The sequence below is a fragment of the Cryptomeria japonica genome, chromosome 6 (genome assembly GCF_030272615.1).
Source record: "Cryptomeria japonica chromosome 6, Sugi_1.0, whole genome shotgun sequence".
NCBI lineage: Eukaryota > Viridiplantae > Streptophyta > Pinopsida > Cupressales > Cupressaceae > Cryptomeria > Cryptomeria japonica.
The window spans coordinates 168,308,572-168,329,737 of NC_081410.1; the positions used below are offsets into that span (position 1 = coordinate 168,308,572).

The 21,166-nt window shown below is 34.8% G+C and overlaps 1 protein-coding gene across 1 annotated transcript; it reads right to left on the minus strand.

Moving 5' to 3' along the window:
- Positions 1 to 20,314: 20,314 nt before the first annotated feature.
- Positions 20,315 to 21,166, minus strand: LOC131033334 (uncharacterized). Its single transcript, XM_059207596.1, has one exon. The coding sequence runs from the start codon at positions 21,159 to 21,161 to the stop codon at positions 20,613 to 20,615; it is 549 nt and encodes a 182-aa protein (XP_059063579.1). The 5' UTR covers positions 21,162 to 21,166; the 3' UTR covers positions 20,315 to 20,612.

Consider the following 21,166-nt stretch of genomic DNA (forward strand, 5'->3'; position numbering starts at 1 on the left):
TGCTTGATAACATCTCTACTATTTGATGAAGGACGAATATTATCATTCCAAAAACTTGTCACAAAGTTCCTAACAACATCTTCAATTCTATCAGAACGAGGAGCTCTACACATAATTGCCCAGTTACCTTCTAAGGTAGTATCATCCAAAATCTTTCTCCTTTTAACATATTTAGATATTGTCCTTCTACTAAAACCAAACTCAGATGACAATGAAGAGATTTGTCTTTTTTGAGGCAATCTTTCATTTACTAAAGATGTCAACATCACTCTTCTTGAAATGGTCTTATCTAGTTTTCGAGATTTTTTACCAATGTTCACCAAACCTTTCTTAACATTATCAAAAACAGATTTTTGTAGCTAAGAAGTTTTCCTCTTTTGACTTGTTGTATCTATACCCAACAATTTCATTGGATCTATTAAGTCTTTATGAGTAAGTACAATTGATAACAATTGAGCTTTTTCTAGTGTAGTATCAAGATTGTTGAAATGAGACTTTATTTCTTTTCCACTTTTATTCATTGACCTCCTTTTAGTATGTCTAGGTTCTTCACTGAGACGTTTCAACTCATCCACATCCATTTCAAGTAAATGATCTAAATTTTTATAAGAAATATTTCTCTTCACCTGTTTAGCTAGATCCACAATATGCTCATCCATATCAGTGGTAGGAGGTAAGGAGCCTGACCCCTCTCCTTCAAAGGTCTCCATTGGTTCAACTTGGACAATCTCCTCCCTATGTTCATCAACTATATTCTGTTCTTTAACAGGTTCGTTTGCCTCGACTCTCGATTCAGAACTCCCTTCTTCTCGAGCCCATTCTGCACATAATTTAAGAGTTTGTGTAAGGTTCAAATTAATCTAGATTATTCAATTAGGTTTAAGAATAGGGGTGAATTTGGCTTAAAGTTTTACATGTTAAAATTAGCTCGTTCAATTTGGTTTATTAAATTTAATTACTTTCAGGACCTTACTGTTATAACTCTAATTAAATTACCTGTTTAGGTTTAAAGTTCAATTTGTTCTCAGGTTAGGATTAGGGCTCAAATTTAAATTTAACTTGTGCAAGTAGGTTTAGAGTTAGAGTTAAATTTTGTTCAGTAATTTTAATATTTCAAGAAGATGATAATTATTTTAATTTAATTTTTTTCTGATGTTTAATTCTAGATTTACACATGAAGAATTATAATTAGTTTATTATTATCGTTTAATTTATGTTATTCCTTATGTATAGTGTTAAGGTTAAATTTTGTTTTGCGCTAATATAATGTAAATAAACATAAACATATAAAGTGGAAATAAATATTGATGAGTTATTTCGAAAACCTCAATCCCTAATTTTGAGCACAAATCTAACACAAAATAAAATTTTGATAAATTAGAAATTCCAATTTTGAAAATTAAAAGTACAAATATTTTGATGCATGCATACGATAAAGGTGACCTCATATTAATTTGTTATGGACCATAATGTAGGTGGACTATAATTTGTCACATGTGTGTATATTTAAGTTCTATTATTGCATAATAAACCTCCTAATCTGAAATGTTTTTGCATACGTGAAGTCATGTAAATAGAACCTAAATTATTCAACATGTAATAGGCTATAAATTTATGTCACATTTAAGACCTATAATTAGTGTAATAGTCCTAATAGGCCTTATTATTAAAATCAATATGACCATGTATGAAAAAATAATTCACAATTAATATACTTAACTCCCCTTAAGACAAATATATTATGTGATATTAAAGGACCTATCACATGAAATTAAGTACATGTCTTAAATATTCAATATATATAATTTAGAACCTAAATTGTGGCATAATAGGTCTCATTAATTTTATGACTTAATAGGTCTTATCTATTATAAATGGACATAATTATATAGGAGAAAAATACAATTACACAAGAAGCAAGTTGATGGAATTTGAAATTTGCAAATACGCATGTATTATCTCAAATTAATTATGCTTTACAATTAAAACAAGATTATTTTTAATCCTATTATTTCCAATTAATTTAATTAAGATTTTTTAAATTAATTTTCATTAAAAATATTAGATAAAAAATATTGAACTAATTAATACTAACAAATAAACACTATTTTTGGTACGTAATACATATTAAATTAAATAGAAATAAAATTAAAAATACATACTTGCATCATGATATCTTTGTCTTCTTTGTCCTCGATATCTTTCTTCCATTTCGGGAGAATAATTCCTTGAAGTCTTATTTTGCCTTCTCTTCTTGTTCCCCATGCTTTTAAAAAAACCTTCAAATTATTGCCCTCAAAATAATTTTCAAATGTCTTCTCTCATCCAAAAATGTGAATTATTTTAATCATTTGTGTGATAAAAAATGAAAAAAATTATGGACATTTATATGACTCCACAAATGAAAAAAAAATAAATTGCGTCAGCCAGAGTTCGAACGAAACTCGATAGTTAAAAATGGTTGGGTTCGTTCGAACCTGGCCGTTACAAAAAAGTACGGGCCAAAATCAAGCCCATGGGTTTGAGCGAATGGGGTTCATGGTTCGAGCGAACCCAATTCGATCAAATTAATGTTCATTCGAACCCTCCTATTAGAGGTTTCTCCAAAAAATTTCAGAGTTCTGAAGAATTTATGACTTCGGAGCTCTGGTTCAAAGCACAAATGAAATAATCTTGATAACCCAAAAATATTAGATGGTAGTACTCGGAGCAAGCTTTCCAATGAGTATAATTTTGTTATATTTTGAATTTATTATGTTCTTGTTTTTTTAATTTTATGGAAAATTGGTTTTTCACCGAACATGAACTTCTCCGTTCAACGCATTGGGAAAAATAAGAAACTAATTCAAAAAAATTCTGAAAAATATCTAAGCCCCTGGTATTGATTTCTTCTTTCTATCAAAAAAAAAGTATTGAATTTCGATTTATATAGAACAAGTTATGTGTTCAAACTTAAACCTATGTCTGAATTATGACTAGTTGGACTTCAAAACTTTATAAAATGAAAAATATTGAACATATCACTATAAAACCAAATGCAAGCCCCATATTGATGTTACAAACCAAAATTTGAAATAATTGATTTTTTATCATTTATAGAAAAAAAGTTATGCGTTTCGGGAGGCACGTCACTCTTAAAAAATGTAGTTTGTTGTAAAAAACTACTTTTCGAGGGAGATGGAATTTTTTTAAAAAAATCCTTCAAAAAAATTTGAAAAAAATGTATATAGAATCTACAAACAAAATGCTTCAAATAACTAATTTACATCATCTTCAAATTTTTAATAGTTTAAAAGTTATAGTTCTCGGAAGTTGAAGATTATTTTAAAAATGTACATCTCAGTGTCAAAAGTGGCAAAAAAGTGGGAACCATTATTGTGAGTTCACCCTAACATAAGATAATATGATGAATTTGATCGAATGAATTACATCTAAAAACAATAAACACATCTCATCATTACCCATCAAATCAACTTTAACCATATGATTATGCATCATAAAACATCATCAAAAGATGCTGACATCACCACCATAAGCAACTATGCTGACATCACCACCATAAGCAACTAAATAATATCATCTTCATATATCTAACACGCTAAAATGCCATTGTAATGTCATCACCATAATTGAGATCCTAGATCAAGTATATAGAACTTTCTTGTAACATCTTATCAATAAATTGTTAAACACCTATGATATACAATATAAATGGCCCCATTAATTTTAAGCATGGTTTCAAACACTGGATAACATAACACATAGGCTACAAATGAATAAAATTGATCCATTGACACGAATCACACCAACCCAATCTCATCTAACCAAAGCATCACATAATTAAAAAATATCAATGCCATCCACTCTATGTTTTAAACATCTATATATATAAAACACAATCAATCTGACAACATCATATCTATAGTAGAACTATAAGTACACATTAGAATATGAGCACTTTGATAGAACATACCAAAACATGAATGCATAAATAGAACATGGAAATAGGTTATTAGGGTCACAATAGGGGTGGCATCACATTCTCCCCCCCTTAGCTCTAACTTCCTCTTGGAAGTTGTTGTAATTCCCAAGTATAAAATATTTGTTAACCCAACATTAAACCTAAAAAATATAACTAATCCATTCATTAATATCATCTATAGAACATATGCATATCCATCACGTCCAAGTCTATCCTTGGAACATAAACACTATAGAATTAAGGCATATGTGCCACCATCAAGGCTATCCACCCCATCCCCCTTTCTAATAGCATTACATTTACAAGACTAGAAGCACAACTTGGCTTTTTCTTTTCTTTTGAAAGGCAAAATATCTAAACTCTAATTTTCTAGCATCAACACCACCAACCCCAATATCCTACTTGACGAAAAGTCAAAATCAAACATACTTGTATTTAACTAGACTCGCTTTTATGTTATTTATACAAGTTCTCCCTTCTAGTCGATCACTTAGGTACAATTTCTTCATCAAATGAGGGCAATAATACCCTCAAAACAAAAAATCCTAGGTTAATATTATTGTTGGTGTAAATAAATATTCATCATGGATATTATTACACTTTACTTAAGTTAACTTAGGATAATGCATCTCTTCGTAGTTTGGATATGAGACACTTAGGGAAGTGTGCACATAGGGATATAGCTTGTAGGAGAAATTCCACCTTTTGTGGTTTTATTTTGCTATTACACTCCACATTCGATGGGTCATCCACCTCTTGTGAAATATTATATTATTTCTCCTACCTACCCTTGTTTCTCATTGAGCCACATGTCATGATTGTGTGCTCGTACATCCATATGGCCATGCCTATATAAGCAGACTCATATTCATTGTATTGGTTAATCTAGTTGATCATTTGTATATTGATGAGAATACAATTTGTTCTTGTCATTCTTTTCTCTTTTATACTTTTCATTGTGCCCTTAATCTTGGCAAAATCTCACATGGTATCAGAGCCATTGGGGCTTCATTGATTGGTTTTGGGAGACATCTTGGAAGGCTTCTATTTTCGGATTTGAGGTACTGCACTTTTTGGAGGCATCTTAGAGTGTTTTCGACCTCACCATTGCGTCCGGGAGGCCATTTCCATAAAAATCAAGTATAAACTCGACCTATTTTGGCAAAAGTCGAATTTTGGGTGTTGGAGGAATTTTTTGCCTAATTTGGGCGGTACGGTATGAAATTTTCAGATTTAAAAAAAAAAATATATTTTTGAAAAGTTTTTTTATTTTTCTGAAAATTTTGGGGCATATTTTTTTTATAAAGAAACAAAAAAAGGGGTTTTTTATTTTTCAACCAAAAAAAAAATCTTGTTTGGGGGTCCGTAGACCCCCCCTGCCCATCGTACTGCCATTTTCGCAGGTGTACCGCCGTCCGACAACGCGACCTACAGTAGCCCCGACAACATCCCTCCCACCGGTCCCATTCCCGGCGGTCCACAACGGCCTCGTTGCCTCCTGTCGATCCAGCAGCAGCCGCCGACACCTTCGACTTCGGGCCTCGGCCCCACCGCCATCCAGCTGCCCTGTCGGCCACCATGCCTCCCGCGACCTCGGCAGCTACAGCAACCCCACCAGCCCTTCGGTCACAACAACACCGTCGGCCCCACGACTCAGCCCTACCCCGACACCTCCTGTCGACCCCTTCGGCACGCTACTAGACACCGAAAGACTCTTGGCCCCCGCCGTCGTCAGACCTCCCACCGGCAGACTTCCCGCTGGCCCTCTGGCCGCCGCCGACCGCCGCTAGGCGGGCCCACCTACGCCTGCCACCTCAACAGCAGGGCCCACCTCCACCTGCCACGTCAACAGCCTGACCCAGTCGCGTGCCATGTCACCTGCAGGCCCAGTCAGTTGCCGCGTCAGTATTTTCTGCCCAGTCAACAACACACATTTAGCGCCCAGTCAGTGCTCGGTCAGCACCCAGTCAACATTTTTTGAAAAAATTTAGGCCCCTCTCCATTGAGCAGTTTGGATTTTTAGGTCAACTTTGGAGGCTCATAACTTGCTCAATTTTGCTCCTTTTTGGGTGCAATTTTTTTTAATTTGGGCTAATGTTTCGTGCTCTTTACAGTGGTGTGGTTATTTTCTGATTTTAGTGTACATGTTTTTCAAAAGTTTTGGATTCTCTCAGCTGTACTTGTCCAACCCTCAATTTTGCAACTTCAAAGGCTTTGTTTGAGCTCATACAACCTCCTTTTCAAGTGTCATTTTTTTGAAAGTGCATATTTTTTCGTCTACTTTCATAATCTATGTTCAGTTTTTAGAGATTTTGTGTGGATATTGTACTTTCAGATATTGGTCTTTTTTGGCCTATTTGGTACTCGTAATTTGATTGGATCGTAGTTTAGATCACTTGCATTATTTGTTTGAGTCTCCTTTGGTCTTATTAAGGCAGTTGTAAAGTTGAAATGAGAAGTCCACTTTGCCATTTTTTGCAAGTTGCCCATTGTACACGCACTAAGTATAAAGTTTCAAATCATTTTTTTTTTTTTTTTTTAAATTTATTTTGGGGGGGGGTTCTTCTTTGATTGAGTGAATTTGGGGGGGGTGTCTTGTGTGATTGTGCCTCTCCTTCCTTGTGCTCTTTCATTTTTGTTGCAAGGAGTCCTCATAAATTTCCACCTTTAACTCCACATAATTATGCATCATGGAAAATTAAAGTATGGAGCAAATTAATGGAAAAAGGTCTCACACATTACATAGATGGAACAATAGCGACACCACCTAATTCTAAGGATGATCCTAATTCTCAGTTAGAATGGGTCACTTATAATTTCATGGCTCTTGGAACTTTGCGTAAGTATGTATCAGATGACCTCATTTTTCACATTCAGAAGTGTACTGCAATCAAAGAGGCTTGGGATATGTTTCAGAAATTGTACAACCAAGTTGATGAAATTAGAGGTTACAAGATTGACAATGATCTCACCAACCTGGATCCCAAGAGTTTTGATACAATCCAAGATTATGTCACCAAAGCAAATAAGCTAAGAGCAAAGCTTAAGGATTGTGGAATTGATAAAAAGGATGCTCAGTTGATATTCAACTTGTTGGACAAGCTTGCACCAGAATATGCAGCATTTGTTTCAAGCTTCCAAACTCATCGTTTGACAGTGGGGAGTTCCTACATTATGCGTTCATTTGATGCTTCCAAAGAAATGTTGATATTGGAATAATCTAAGTTATTGAACATGGGTCTTCTCAAGTCTTCAAAGTCCAAGGCTTTGGTGGCTAATCAAGGGAGTCAAGGGAGTCAAGGCATGAAAAATAAATTGAATGAATGATTCAAGAATCAGATGATTACATTGAAAGATATACACATGTATATATAGAGGTTACAAGACTATGTTCTATAATTAGAACATAATGTTAAAGTAAAAGATTAAAGAGCTAAATACTAAATTAAGCGTGGAAGCTAAATTAAGCTTAAAAGCTAATTAACTAAAATGCTAACTTATCAAGCTAAATAAGTCGACAACTTAAAATAGAAGATGACCATTATAGAAGATATTAATATTATTTTAACACCCTCCCTAATGGTCACGTAATACCCTATAGAAAACATTGCAGGTGTTATGATCACATATGCAAAGAACACTCTGCTGCTACAGAGACCCTCCCAGGATCTGCAAAATGTAAATGACAAAGAGTACCAAAAGCCATCCAATCGAATGTAGCCTTCACATGCGAATTAGAGATCTGGCACACACGAATTACTGAAGCCTGAAACAATGATTTTGAGGAAAAAATCAGCAAACCCTTTTGCAAAAGAGTACCAACTCCAAAACAGATTGCAAGATACCACAGTTACAGATGTTCGCCCTGGCAGGTGCGACCCAAACTGACTACAACAAAGCTCAATTTTTGAGAAGAAAAATCGATCAAAACCAAAGAGCTTCGCGAATCACAAATCCCACGCGAACTTCGCGTATTACAGATGATTTTTGAGAAAAAAAAAATCGTAAAAACCAGCAAACAATTTTTGAGGAAAAAATCATGAAAACCCTCCCATGATTTTTTGTGGAAAAAATCATGAAAACCCTAGGACCTGTAAGACGAGGTCTGGTGAAAGCATGATACAAAAGAATCTGATTCAAAAATCAGAATAGAAGCCGCTACTGAAAAAAACTGAAACCCTGGAGAATAATTTTGGCATGAATTTTGAGGTTTGGAAGAAACCCAAAAATTAAAATTCCCAACATCCACAAAATTAGCAAAAATTGGGAGCTATTTTTAAATTCCAAGGTAAATTCGCTGGCACAAAATTCGAGGCACAGAAAACAAGGCACCCATAAAAGCTCTCGAAAAACCCACCAAGAATTTGAAATCAGAATGCAGATCTGACGACTCAAAAATTAAGGCACGAAAAATGATGCACCTTGAAATTTTTTACGACGACCCAGTTGAGGTCCTAAAAAACCCACGAAGAATTTGCAATCAGAATAAAATTTTGACTTGAACTAAAGGGTCAAACCCTAATCAAAAATTGTAGAAACCCTAGGAAAAATTTCAATCTGCAAAAAAAAACCTCCAGGTTGTAGGCCTGAAAATCTCCTGAACTCTAAAGAAAACATGAACAGCTCTGCCCATCACAAAAAAAATCGCCCACAAACCAAAAACCCTCAAAACCCTCGAAAAGCCTTCAAAAAAGCAAAATCATTTTTTATAAAAAAAACAATAAAAAAAATCTGGAAAATATTCCAGAAAGAAGACCATAAATTTTTATTAAAAAATTTGCCAAACTTTAAAGAATCCCATCGACCCGTTCTGATACCATGAAAAATAAATTGAATGAATGATTCAATAATCAGATGATTACATTGAAAGATATACACACGTATGTATAGAGGTTACAAGATGATGTTCTATAATTAGAACATAATGTTAAAGTAAAAGATTAAAGAGCTAAACACTAAATTAAGCATGAAAGCTAAATTAAGCTTAAAAGCTAATTAACTAAAAAGCTAACTTAACAAGCTAAATAAGTCGACAACTTAAAATAGAAGATGACCATTATAGAAGATATTAATATTATTTTAACAAGGCAAAGAATCCAACAAGAAGAAGAAGCAATCTAAGTCAAAGCCACAATAAGAAAAAGGGCAATCATCCTCTCCATCACAAGGTGATTTTTCATCCTCTTTCAAGAAGGGGACTCCACCTAAGAAGGATAAACCAACTTGTGCTTATTGCAAGAAGTATGGTCATGATGAGCATCAATGCCACACTAAGCAAGTTGATGAGTTGACAAATCTTCTTAAGAAAAACAACATCAACTTGCCATCCGCCTACACAAAGAAGGATTCATCTCCTTCCTCTTCCTCACAGTCTAAGGGAAAAGGGCAAGCATTTTTGGCAACAACAGGTTCTTCACAACAATGGATACCTCACTCGGGTGCCTCTTATCACATGGGTTCTACAAACCTCACATTTACATAGGTGATGATACACAAGTTGAGGTTGAAGGGAAAGGTTCAGTTGACATGGATGATGGAACATTTGAGAACGTTCTCTATGTTCCTAACTTGTCTATCAACCTTCTCTCTATCTACCAAATCACTCACTATGGGAATGGGAAAAAGGTTGAGTTTACACTTGATTTAGTTGTGGTAAAGGAACTTGATGATGATGCCTTGGTAGCAGTGGGACAAGTCAATGACAACTCAAGGCTTTATTCATTCTACCACTTTATGCTAAGTTCTCCTTCTAGATCCTTGCTTACTCATTCAATTTCAGAAAGTAAGCTATGGCATGAGCGGTTTGGTCACCTCAACTACCTCTATCTTCAGCATCTCAGCACTAAAGACATGGTCACAGGTCTACCTCAAATTAGTTTTTCAGAGGGTGTATGTTCAAGGTGTTCCATGGGCAAGCATCCTGAGGAGAAGTTTGATAAGGGGAAAGCTTGGAGAACTTTGGAAGTTCTTCAAATTGTTCACAATGATGTACCAGGTCCATTTCCAGCACCTTCATTTAGTAAGGCCCGCTATGTCCTCACCTTCATTGATGACTACTCCCCCTTCACTTGGGTCTACTTTCGTATTCATAAGAGTGAAGTTTTTAACAAATTTTAGGACTTCAAGACTCATGTGGAGAAGCAATCCGGGAAAGTGGTCAAGATTCTTCGTACAGATAATGGAAGGGAATATGTGAACAAAAGACTTGAGGATTTTTGTACATTTGAGGGGATTGATCTTCAACATTCTGTTGTATACACTCCACAGCATAACGGAGTTGCATAGCGCAAGAATAGAAATCTCAAAGAAATGGCTAGTTGTACGATACATGCACGTTCTCTTAATCCCGCCTTTTGGGCAGAGGCTATCAATTGTGCCACATACATCTAGAATCGGGTTCCTCACAAAGCTTTACAAGGTATTACGCCTTTTGAGGCTTGGGCTGGTAGGAAACCAATTGTGAGACATTTCAAAGTTTTTGGGTGTCCAGCATGGGCTCGCATACCTCTGCAGAAACACAAGGCATTAGAACCTCAGAGTAGGCCGTGCATATTTGTTGGATATCCTAAGGGTGTTAAGACATATCGATTGATGGATCCTGAGACACATGAGGTGTTCATTGAGAGGAGTGTTCATTTTGAGGAAACCTCTCCTAGCTTAGCCTCTCTACCTCCTCCACCTTCCTCCATTGTGGACATGGATGATGGAGGTGTTCAAATTTAGAAAGTAAGCTATGGCATGAGTGGTTTGGTCACCTCAACTACCGCTATCTTCAACAGCTCAGCACTAAAGACATGGTCATAGGTCTACCTCGAATCATTTTTTCAAAGGGTGTATGTTCAAGATGTTCCATGGGCAAGCATCCCGAGGAGAAGTTTGATAAGGGGCAAGCTTAGAGAGCTTTGGAAGTTCTTCAACTTGTTCACAATGATGTAGCAGGTCCATTTCCATCACCTTCATTTAGTAAGGCCTGCTATGTCCTCACCTTCATTGATGACTACTCCTGCTTCACTTGGGTATATTTTCTTGTTCATAAGAGTGAAGTGTTTCACAGATTTCTAGACTTCAAGGCTCATGTGGAGAAGCGATCAGGGAAAGTGGTCAAGATTCTTTGCACAAATAATGAAAGGGGATATGTGAACAAAAGAGGAGAATTTTTATACATTTGAGGGGATTGATCTTCAACATTCAGTTGCCTACACTCCACAACAAAATAGAATTGCAGAACGCAAGAATATAACTCTCAAAGAAATGGCTAGTTGTATGAATACATGCACGTTGTCTTGATCCCACCTTTTGGGTAGAGGCTATCAATTGTGCCACACATCCAAAATTGGGTTCCTCACAAAGCTTTAACGAGTATTACTCCCTTTGAGGCTTGAGCTGGTAGGAAACCGATTGTGAGACATTTCAGAGTCTTTGGGTGTTGAGCATGGGTTCGCATTCCTCCGCAGAAACGCAAGGCATTGGAACCTCATAGTAGGCCTTGCATTTTTGTTGGATATCCCGAGGGTGTTAAGGCATATCGATTGATGGATCCTAAGACACATGAGGTGTTTATTGAGAGGAGTGTTCATTTTGAGAAAAGCTCTCCTAGCTTAGCCTCCCTTCCTCCTCTACCTTCCTCCATTATGGATAGTGATGATAGTGATTTAGATGGTGAGATTCCTTCAACTCCGACTCGCAGGGTTACACCTCCACAGGGTCTACTTGCAGTTGAGGAGCCTCATTCTCCACCTCCACCTATACCTTGTTGGGCTCGACAGACACTTGAGTCAACAGGTTCTCTTGTTGGGGATCCTTCAGATACACAGAGGACTCGATCACAACATAAGGACCTTCCACATGCATACATTTCTACGGCTTCCAATCCACAAACATTTCAGGAAGCATCAGGGGTTCCCAAGTGGGACCAAGCTATGGAGGAAGAGTATAGTTCCTTGATGAGGAACACCACAGGGGAGTTAGTCCCTCTCCCTATGGGGAGAAAGATGGTTTGATGTAAGTGGACCTATCGAACCAAGTTTGCAGTGGATGGTAGTGTGGATAAGTATAAGGCTTGACTTGTTGCGAAAGGTCTCTCAAATTTCCGGTGTGGACTATATTGAGATCTTTGCGCATGTAGCCAAGATGAACTCCATTGCTTGACACTTGCTATTGTTGCAGCTCATGGTTGGGTTGTACATCAAATGGATGTGAAGTGTGATTTTGTTCATGGAGATCTTGATGAGGAGATATATATGGAGCAGCCACAGGGTTTCATCCAGGATTCTTCCTTGGTTTGCAGACTGGGGAAATTTCTCTATGGTCTTAAGAAGGCCCCCATGGCTTGGTACGCCAAGATAGATTCCTTTCCTCTCTCAGCAGGGTTCACCAGGTGTCATTCTGATCCGAATGTCTACATTTTGCGACAGGATGACTCTCACTTGATACTTGTGCTCTATGTTGATGATTTGATCATTATAGGGAGCACCGCATCCATCATTAGCAGTGTCAAATCTGCTTTGCATGACAAATTTTCTATGACTAACTTGGGTCTTTTGCACTACTTTCTCGAGATAGACATTTCACAGTCATCTTCCAGGATTACTCTTTCGCAGCCCAAGTATGCTCTTGATCTACTTGCACGCTTTCATATGGTTGATTGTAAGCCTACATCGACTCCCTTTCTTTCAGGAGTCAAGTTTGAGGCTAGGTGCTCTTCTCCACCAGTTGATGCCACATTGTATCGTCAGCTTGTGGGTAGTCTCATATACTTGACTCACACACGCCCTGACATTTCATTTGTGGTTGGCATGGTTTCCTACTTCATGCAGGAACCACATTAGTTTCATTGGAAAGCCGCCAAACACATCCTACACTACATCCAGGGTACACATCATTATGGGATTCACTATGCAACAGGCACAGGACTTTGCTTGGTTGGATACACAGACTCTGATTGGGCTAGAGATCTTGATGATCGTAAGTCTACTTCTGGTTATAGCTTCCACCTTGGTTGGGGCCCTATTTCTTAGCAGAGCAAGAAGCAACAGCCTATTGTTCTCTCTTCGACTGAGGCTGAGTATCGAGGGGTTGTTAACGCAGCGACTAAGACCATTTGGCTTCAACATATTCTCACAGTTTGGGTTCTCCACTCCACGGCCGATAGTTCTACATTGTGACAATCAGAGTGCTATTGCAATATCGAAGAATCCAGTTCAGCATCAGCCGACTAAACACATCGAGATTCATATGCACTGTATCCGAGAGTTGATTCAAGAGTAGGTCGTTGATTTGCAGTATTGTCCTACAACGGAGAAGGTTGCAAACATATTCACCAAACCCTTCACTCAGAGTAATTTCTAGCAGTTGCAAACTCTCTTGGGGGTGCGAGATGTCTCATTAGGGGGGGGATCAACTGACTTCTCCTTCCTCTCTTATGGGGGGGACTTTTTCCTCTTTGAGGTTTTGTCCTTCTTCTTTGAGAGTCTTTTGTACATTTTTCTCTCTTTTGGGGGGGAGTTTTTTCCCACTAGGTTTTCTCCCTTTCTCCATTTGTGAGAGATTGCATTGCATGGGTTTGCTTGCATTTGCATATTGTACATGGGTACCTATCATGGCCTAGTAGCCGGGACCCATATTGCATTGTTGACTTGAGTCTTCATTCCCCTAAGTTGCACTTAAGGGGTGGTGTTGGTGTAATTATTTATTCTTATAGGATATAATTACACTTTACTTAAGTTAACTTAGGATAATGCATCTCATCGTAGTTTGGATATGGGACACTTAGGGAAGTGTGCACATAGGGATGTAGCTTGTAGGATAAATTTCACCTTTTGTGGTGTTATCTTGCTATTACACTCCACATTCAGTGGGTCATCCACCTCTTGTGGAATATTATATTATTTCTCCTACCTACCCCTAGTATTTCTTACCTACCCTTGTTTCTCATTGAGCCACATGTCATGATTGTGTGCTCGTGCATCCATATGGCCTTGCCTATATAAGAAAGCTAATATTCATTGTATTGGTTAATCCAGTTGATCATTTGCATATTTATGAATATACAGTTTGTTCTTGTCATTCTTTTGTCTCTCTTTTATACTTTTCATTGTGCCCTTAATCTTGACAAAATCTCACAATTATAAGTAGGAAAGGCTGACTTAGATCTTACTCTAAAATAATTCAATATCATCGATTCCCCTGTATGGTTACTCCCCTATACAACCTTGTTTGGACTCCCTATGGTTTTGACAGAACACACATATCACATCACATAAAATCTACCAGCAATTCATAAAATAAAAAGGTATTGATCAACAATGCCTCGAAATCGAAAAGCATAAATCAATTTAACCCAAAATTATAATAAATATTCATAGACAAACATAAAATTTTAAGATCAACTAAGTAAAGAAATCAAATTCATTCAGTCAATATAAAAGGTAAGATCCTTGAGGCAAAGGACCTTGCTCAAAATGTTTGACAATCGCCCAAACTGTTAAATTTAAAATACTGTTGGTAGTGTAAAAAGTCAAGAAGTTAAAACAACAAATAATTAAATTACAAAAAAATCATACACATCAACAAATTGTACTTCTCTTAAGCCATCAAAGGGGAGTTGAGGAATTGACGTGTTTCACCACACTTTCACGTTACCCAAACTACCCTTCTTACTTTACCTCCTTATAGCTGCCACATTTCATAACTAGAATATTCCATCCATTATATGCCAACAAAGGCTAATTCTTGTAACATAAGGGATACTTGGTGCAAGGTACCACCCCAAATATATGTTAAATGTAATTTCCATTCCTTAAACAAGGTTTTAGGAGCCATAGTTCTACGAGGTCCTTATTTTACGTTCCAAATTACTATGTTCCAACCTCTTAAGACTCGTCTATCTTGACCACACCACCTAGGGTAGACAACCCTTACTATGCTTATCACATTAACATACCTTTTTAACTCTCCTTAAAAAAAAAGAGTATCGACATGGATATTAATACTATGGCATTTATCCCATGTTAAGAGAAAAATAAGAGAGTGTTAGCTATTCCTTCATCCAAACAACAAATAAACTTGCCACAAGATTCCCAATCTATGTGAATAAATAAGTTTAATGTTATTCACAATCTATTAATTAAAAGGGAGCACACACAATTTAATAGGGGAGGCTTAAATTTCATCACCAAGGATTTATCATATACATGATTCCTTCCCACAATACCCAGTTTTCTCTTGCTAAAGACCAAATCTTGTAAAAATATTAATTCAACTTATATTTATGCACTCTTAAATATTACGGCCAAAACAAACTTTTCGAGGTTACTATTCTAGCACCTTAAAATCATATAAAACTATACCACTAGCAAGATTAGTTTGTTAAAGATTTGGATCCAAGGTGATAATTTAATTTACTTGCTTTAAGTACTAAGGGTTCAGTATCATAATTAAAACATTTACACTCATTGATAGTTGTATTATCTTCCACCCTTACCACAAGGGATCTCCTAAATCAACCAAAACTAGAGAACTTTGCACTAGCTTTGTAGAATATCAATTTAAGTTTTACAACAAATGATTACTCTAACCTCATTCTACAACACCCTTCTCGAGTTACAACTGAATTGAATAAGCACCTCTTAAATGTTTTCCTAAGATATAGTTGATACATCATGCACTAGTAATATTCGTATTGAGGGAATAAATACAACCATAATGGTTTATCATTCTAATTCTTATGCTTATCATTAATTTTTGAGTTCTTTTACACTAATCAACCATGATTTGATTGATAGAACTATATGAATGCACAAATGGAACCTAACACTATATAAACTATACACATTTTACTTAGGTAACTAGTGAACCCCCTATATTTAACCTCTAGAAAGAGGGGGAAATTTCCATTCTTAAACAATTTGAATGGATTATTCACAACAATTCAGGCTACCAGAATATACCCATTAGCACAATTCTTAATGAAACCAAAAGAAGATGGTAACCCATAATTTAAGGCCAATGTCATAGGCCTAACTACATCTCAAATCATACCAAGTTTTCTTTCTTTTGACAAGTATACTAATAGACTGTTGTGATGATATGCTCATATTAATGCGAAAAGATTGGCCAAATTGGAACCTAATCCATAACTTATTCTTCTGTCAAAGAATCCCTATACATTGATCATAATACATAATGACAAACGATACCATTTAAATAAAATCACTAAATTGTATTTTTACATCCCTAACTAATGAAATTTGGATAATATTGATTGCCTTACTATTGGGAAGAATCAACATGAAATTACTTTTATGTTCTTCCTAGCATAAGCGGGATTTAAGTTTTACTTTAACCTATGTTGAGTTTAAAATAAATTTTCTTACCATGATTCAAATACATAAATTCACCAAAGAAAATAATGGTCACGCTAACCTCTCCAAGAAAGACTAAAAGATGGCCTATCATAATAGGCTAACAAAGTCATGTACTTAAGGTACACCCTCAAATGTCTAGACTATGAGCCTTAAAAGATTTTACTAGACTAGTTTACATACAAGAGAAAATGCTTAGCATCCTTAGCAATTGAAATACTTTCTTTTGTTTACCATGAATCTCTAAATAGCTAAAACTAGTGTTTTAGGGTCAACAACCACAATTCATTAGCTATAAAAAAATCAACGTAAGTGTTTTCCAACTTCTACCTCTCTCGTATTCCATAATCAAACCTTGCATTAATTTTATTAAACAACAAATGGTCTATGTTACGAATCCTAGGTAGCCCTCCAATGGACACTGTGTGTGAATTTCATAAATTATTTTGCATTGACATCTATATTTAATTCTTTCAAGAATTAAATATTATGAAAATTAATTAAATGTCAAGTTATATATGGGTGAAACTAAGTCACGTATTTTTTATCTCTCAAGTGAATTAATTCTTTGAAGAATTAATTATTATATGTAAAATGCCCACAAAAGTGAAAAGATATACAAATGAGGAAATTAAAATTCAAGAAAAACTATTGAAAAAGAAATGTAAATGAATCGGGTAAGACGAAGTTACTTATAGTTACCCAACCACTTCTTATGTGGGTGATTTCTTTATATTGGGAAAATTTAATGGAAAAGGGATTCTCTTCTCTATAGAAAAAGCTTCGTAACCAATTTTATGCTATATTCACCGTTGAGATTTATACTTTGTCAAAAATATTTTCTTTCTCCATGAATTTTATTCTCGAATAGACTTTGTGTTGTTCTGAGAGAGGGTGGGCTTTGTATCACCAATTTGGAGAGATATTGATAAACTGTGTTTTATCAATATTGGCAATTATTCATTTGAAGATTTATAAAATTATTGAGAGACTGTGTGCTGTCAATATTTGCATATATTTTTAATTGGCAAGTATTTGTTTCATTTTCTTCACTATTTGGACCAAAATTATTAATAGACTTTGTTCTATTAATAAATCTTCATATTTTATTCTAGTTGTAATTGTTTATTTCTTGGAGAGGAGGGATTATTTTGAAATATAAAAATCAACATATGAGGGAGTTGCTCCTCTTTGAAAGCGGAGGAAAATCATCCTTTCCATGACGGTTTATCCAATGTTGCAAGGTTTTGTTACTATCCATTGGGAAAATTGGTAAAGAAAGCACAATGACATATTCATTTGCTAACAATATGCTAGATATGCTAAATGGATCTAGAACAACACAATTTACAAGAGGGAGTGAAATTAGTAAGAGGGTTTTTAAGGATCCCTAAAAATAACTTAAATAAAGTAGTCATTAAATACTAACTAATTCAACTAAATTCCTTCTCTAAGAGATCACATATTACTTTACACAAGAGGTGGACCCAACTAGCCTAGTGTTAAACCTTGGCTCTGATATCTATGTCAAGCCCCACCATCCACAAGGTGGAAACATGACGCAATACAAACTCAACTACAATTTTTTTAAATTAAAACACTACAAAACACCTCAATTAAATAATTTTGATAATTAAACAAAATTATGTTATGTAAATTTGAGACATAAAATCACCTTTAAGGACCTATTAATGTGGCCCACCTGGCGAGGCCAAGTTACATTAATTTAACAATAATTTAATGTGATAAAATCACTATAATAAAATAATAGTTGTTAAGCTAACTTAACGAGATAAAAAATTCAATAAAGTTAATATTCCTTAAATAATAATAATAAATTCAACTTCCTTGAACACCTTCAAACATTTTAATTTATATTACCCAACTACAATCCCTTTTAGTTTAGTCCATCTTATTATTGAAATTAAATCAACTAGACTCATTAAAAATCTAATTTAAAATTCACCCCTTTACCTTTTAGGACTTACTAGCCAAGAAGGTGAAGGGAAGTTGTTAAAAAATTCACCTAAAGTGAGAGTCCCTAGTTAAATGGGATCCCACCATGGATTAGTTCACTAATTAATCTAGATAAATAAATGTCACATATTAACTTAGCCATGGATTGGATTCATTCCATCTCTATCCTTAGATCTTAGGACAACTTAGAAAAGCCCTGATCCTTAAGGATACATCATAAGAGACAATTTTTCTTGTCATTCTTCTCATTTGTTTATGTAGGTTGAAGGAGAAGCAAAATATGGAGCCAAGTATGCAATGGCATGGATTGGATATGAGATAGAAGTATACCTATTGGATCTATTACGTGGGTATCACTTATTTTGTAGATTCGTAACTTGTTTATTGAAACCCTAGGTTTCTTTTGTGTTATCATAGTTTTTTTCTCTTCTATCTTCTTTCTGAATTTGTTGCACGGTTCTTTTGTGAATTGCTGATGTTTTTTCAGCATAAGCTTTCATGATGAACCTCTACAATTATATGAGTTTAAGGAAATCTATGAAGGGCTCTTGCTAGTATTTAAAAAAAACACCCATTATTAAAATAAATCGTGCATTATTTTTCTACATGGTCTCCCCTTATAAATAGTTCTATGTTGTTAACAACAACAAGGATAGATTTTTTTATATATTTGTATTTACCTTTTTTTTAAGTCATAATATTTATTTTATATTTATTTTGGCAATAAATAATATAAATTTAATCTATTTATTTTTGTGCTTCTCTATGAGAAGACGACCTCCATATGAAGGTCGCACCCGCATATGTGAGGCACAACCTCCATATGGGAGGCATGCCCCACATATGGGAGGTGTGATCCAATATGGGGTCGCAATATATATATATATATATATATATATATATATATTTAGACCCATATTTCAATGGTTTTTTTTTTAAACACTTCAAAAGATAGCAACTCAAAAAAATAGCTATTACATTAAAAATTAAAAATATATATAAAAATAAAGAAATATATTTTTTAATTAAAATTAAGATATTTGTCTTTTATTAAAAATTTAAGAAAGATATTTTTTATGTATCTATTCTATTTTTATAAAAAATCTATTAAAATTGAACATCTATATTATTTTTTCAAAAAAGAAAAAACTAATATTAATGATGAGCTATCAAACATAATAGAAAATTTAAATATTTGTCTTTAAAAAATCTATTTAAAAATTATTGAAAATTTAAGAAAGATATTTTTTATGTTTCTTATTCTATTTTAATAAGAATCTATAAAAATTGAACATCCTAAATTAAAAACAAAAAAACAAAAAAAAACACAACAAACAAACAAACTAATATTAATGTTATACTATCAAATATAAAAAATAATTAAATTGATGAAAGATAATTTTATTTCATTTTAAGATTTTACATTAAGAAGGAAAATACATGATTGTGTATATGTACTCAAGCTTTCTGGGATGTACTCCAAATGCTTTCAAATACATATTATGTGCTTGGGAATTTGCATTTTTTTAAATGGGTATTAATTTTTTTCTTAATATTAAACTTTCTTCGGTAGATGCAATTAATTTAAAATTTCAGGTTTGATTTTGAAAAATATTCTAATCTATTAAATTTTGACATTTTAACAATATTAATATTGATAAACATTTTTACATTCATCTTGATGATATACTTTTAGGAATGATTTGAAATTTTTGAAATTGTTATAATATAATTATCAATAAACATATTTTATTCATCTTGATAATATATCACTGAATGTGATGTGAATATTTTTAACTTGTTAATATAATCATTAGTAAACTTTTTTTATTCATCTCAATGATATATCACTTAGTGTGAAGTGAAAAAATTAAAATTGTTAACATCAACAAACATTTACTTTGAAATTGTTACAATATAAACATCAACAAACAAACAGTAATAATATATCACTTATGATCATTCTTTACTCGTCACTTTGATTGAACATTTTTCAAAATCTACTCTAAAAATCATCTCATAAACTGTGGAAAACGGTCAGCCTTTAACCACACACACTAAGCAACATATCAAGTCTAGAGACCTAGAGAATGTTAGTCAACTCTAAGTGTTCAACACTTTTAACCCTACAAGTGTACTCTTAGTGTGACCGCATACATTATGCAACATATTAAGTCTAGAAAATGTCCACTGAATGTTAAAAACTTTTAAGCCTAAAAATATAAGCTTAATGTATGGGATTTAAACCATTCCATAAAAACCAGAAGTCAAATGATGAAAAGAAGTGACAATCAGGGGAGATCCCTTGTAATAGCAGGCATGCAGCTGGAACTCCGAGTGATGTTGTGCGGTCTGAGAGATGAAGGAGAAGAAATGGGTTTGGATTTCTTGAGCAGGGTTCGCAGGGCATCGGCCATATGGAGTGCAGGATTTCTTGGAGCAATCTGATTGAAGCTCTGGCAGAGTGTAAGATGGGCATTGAGAGCGTCCTCCATGGTTAAGCTGCCCCCCATGCGGTCGCTTTCCACTTTGACGGCTTCTGCGCAGAGTCCACAGATCCATCGCCCACAGAAATTCTCTCTCACTCTGCATATGTATGTCGGCGTGCATTCTTCCCACAATCCACAACATTCGCACTGCACTTGTCCAGCTTCAGGTTGTGGGTTCGAATTCAGCTGCTGCTTCCGGCTTAGCTCTGCTGACACGTCTGATACTGCTCTTGAAGCGGCGCCTTGATCCGGAGGATAAAATAAATTATCTCCAATACTCCAGAAATAAACACATGGCACCTCAGGAGGAAAATGGTTTAGCCAAAGATATGTTATGAGATTCGAACTCATAAGCT

What these genes read in the sequence shown, in the direction of transcription:
- LOC131033334 (XM_059207596.1), bottom strand. Translation starts at nt 21,161, where the DNA reads ATGAGTTCGAATCTCATAACATATCTTTGGCTAAACCATTTTCCTCCT.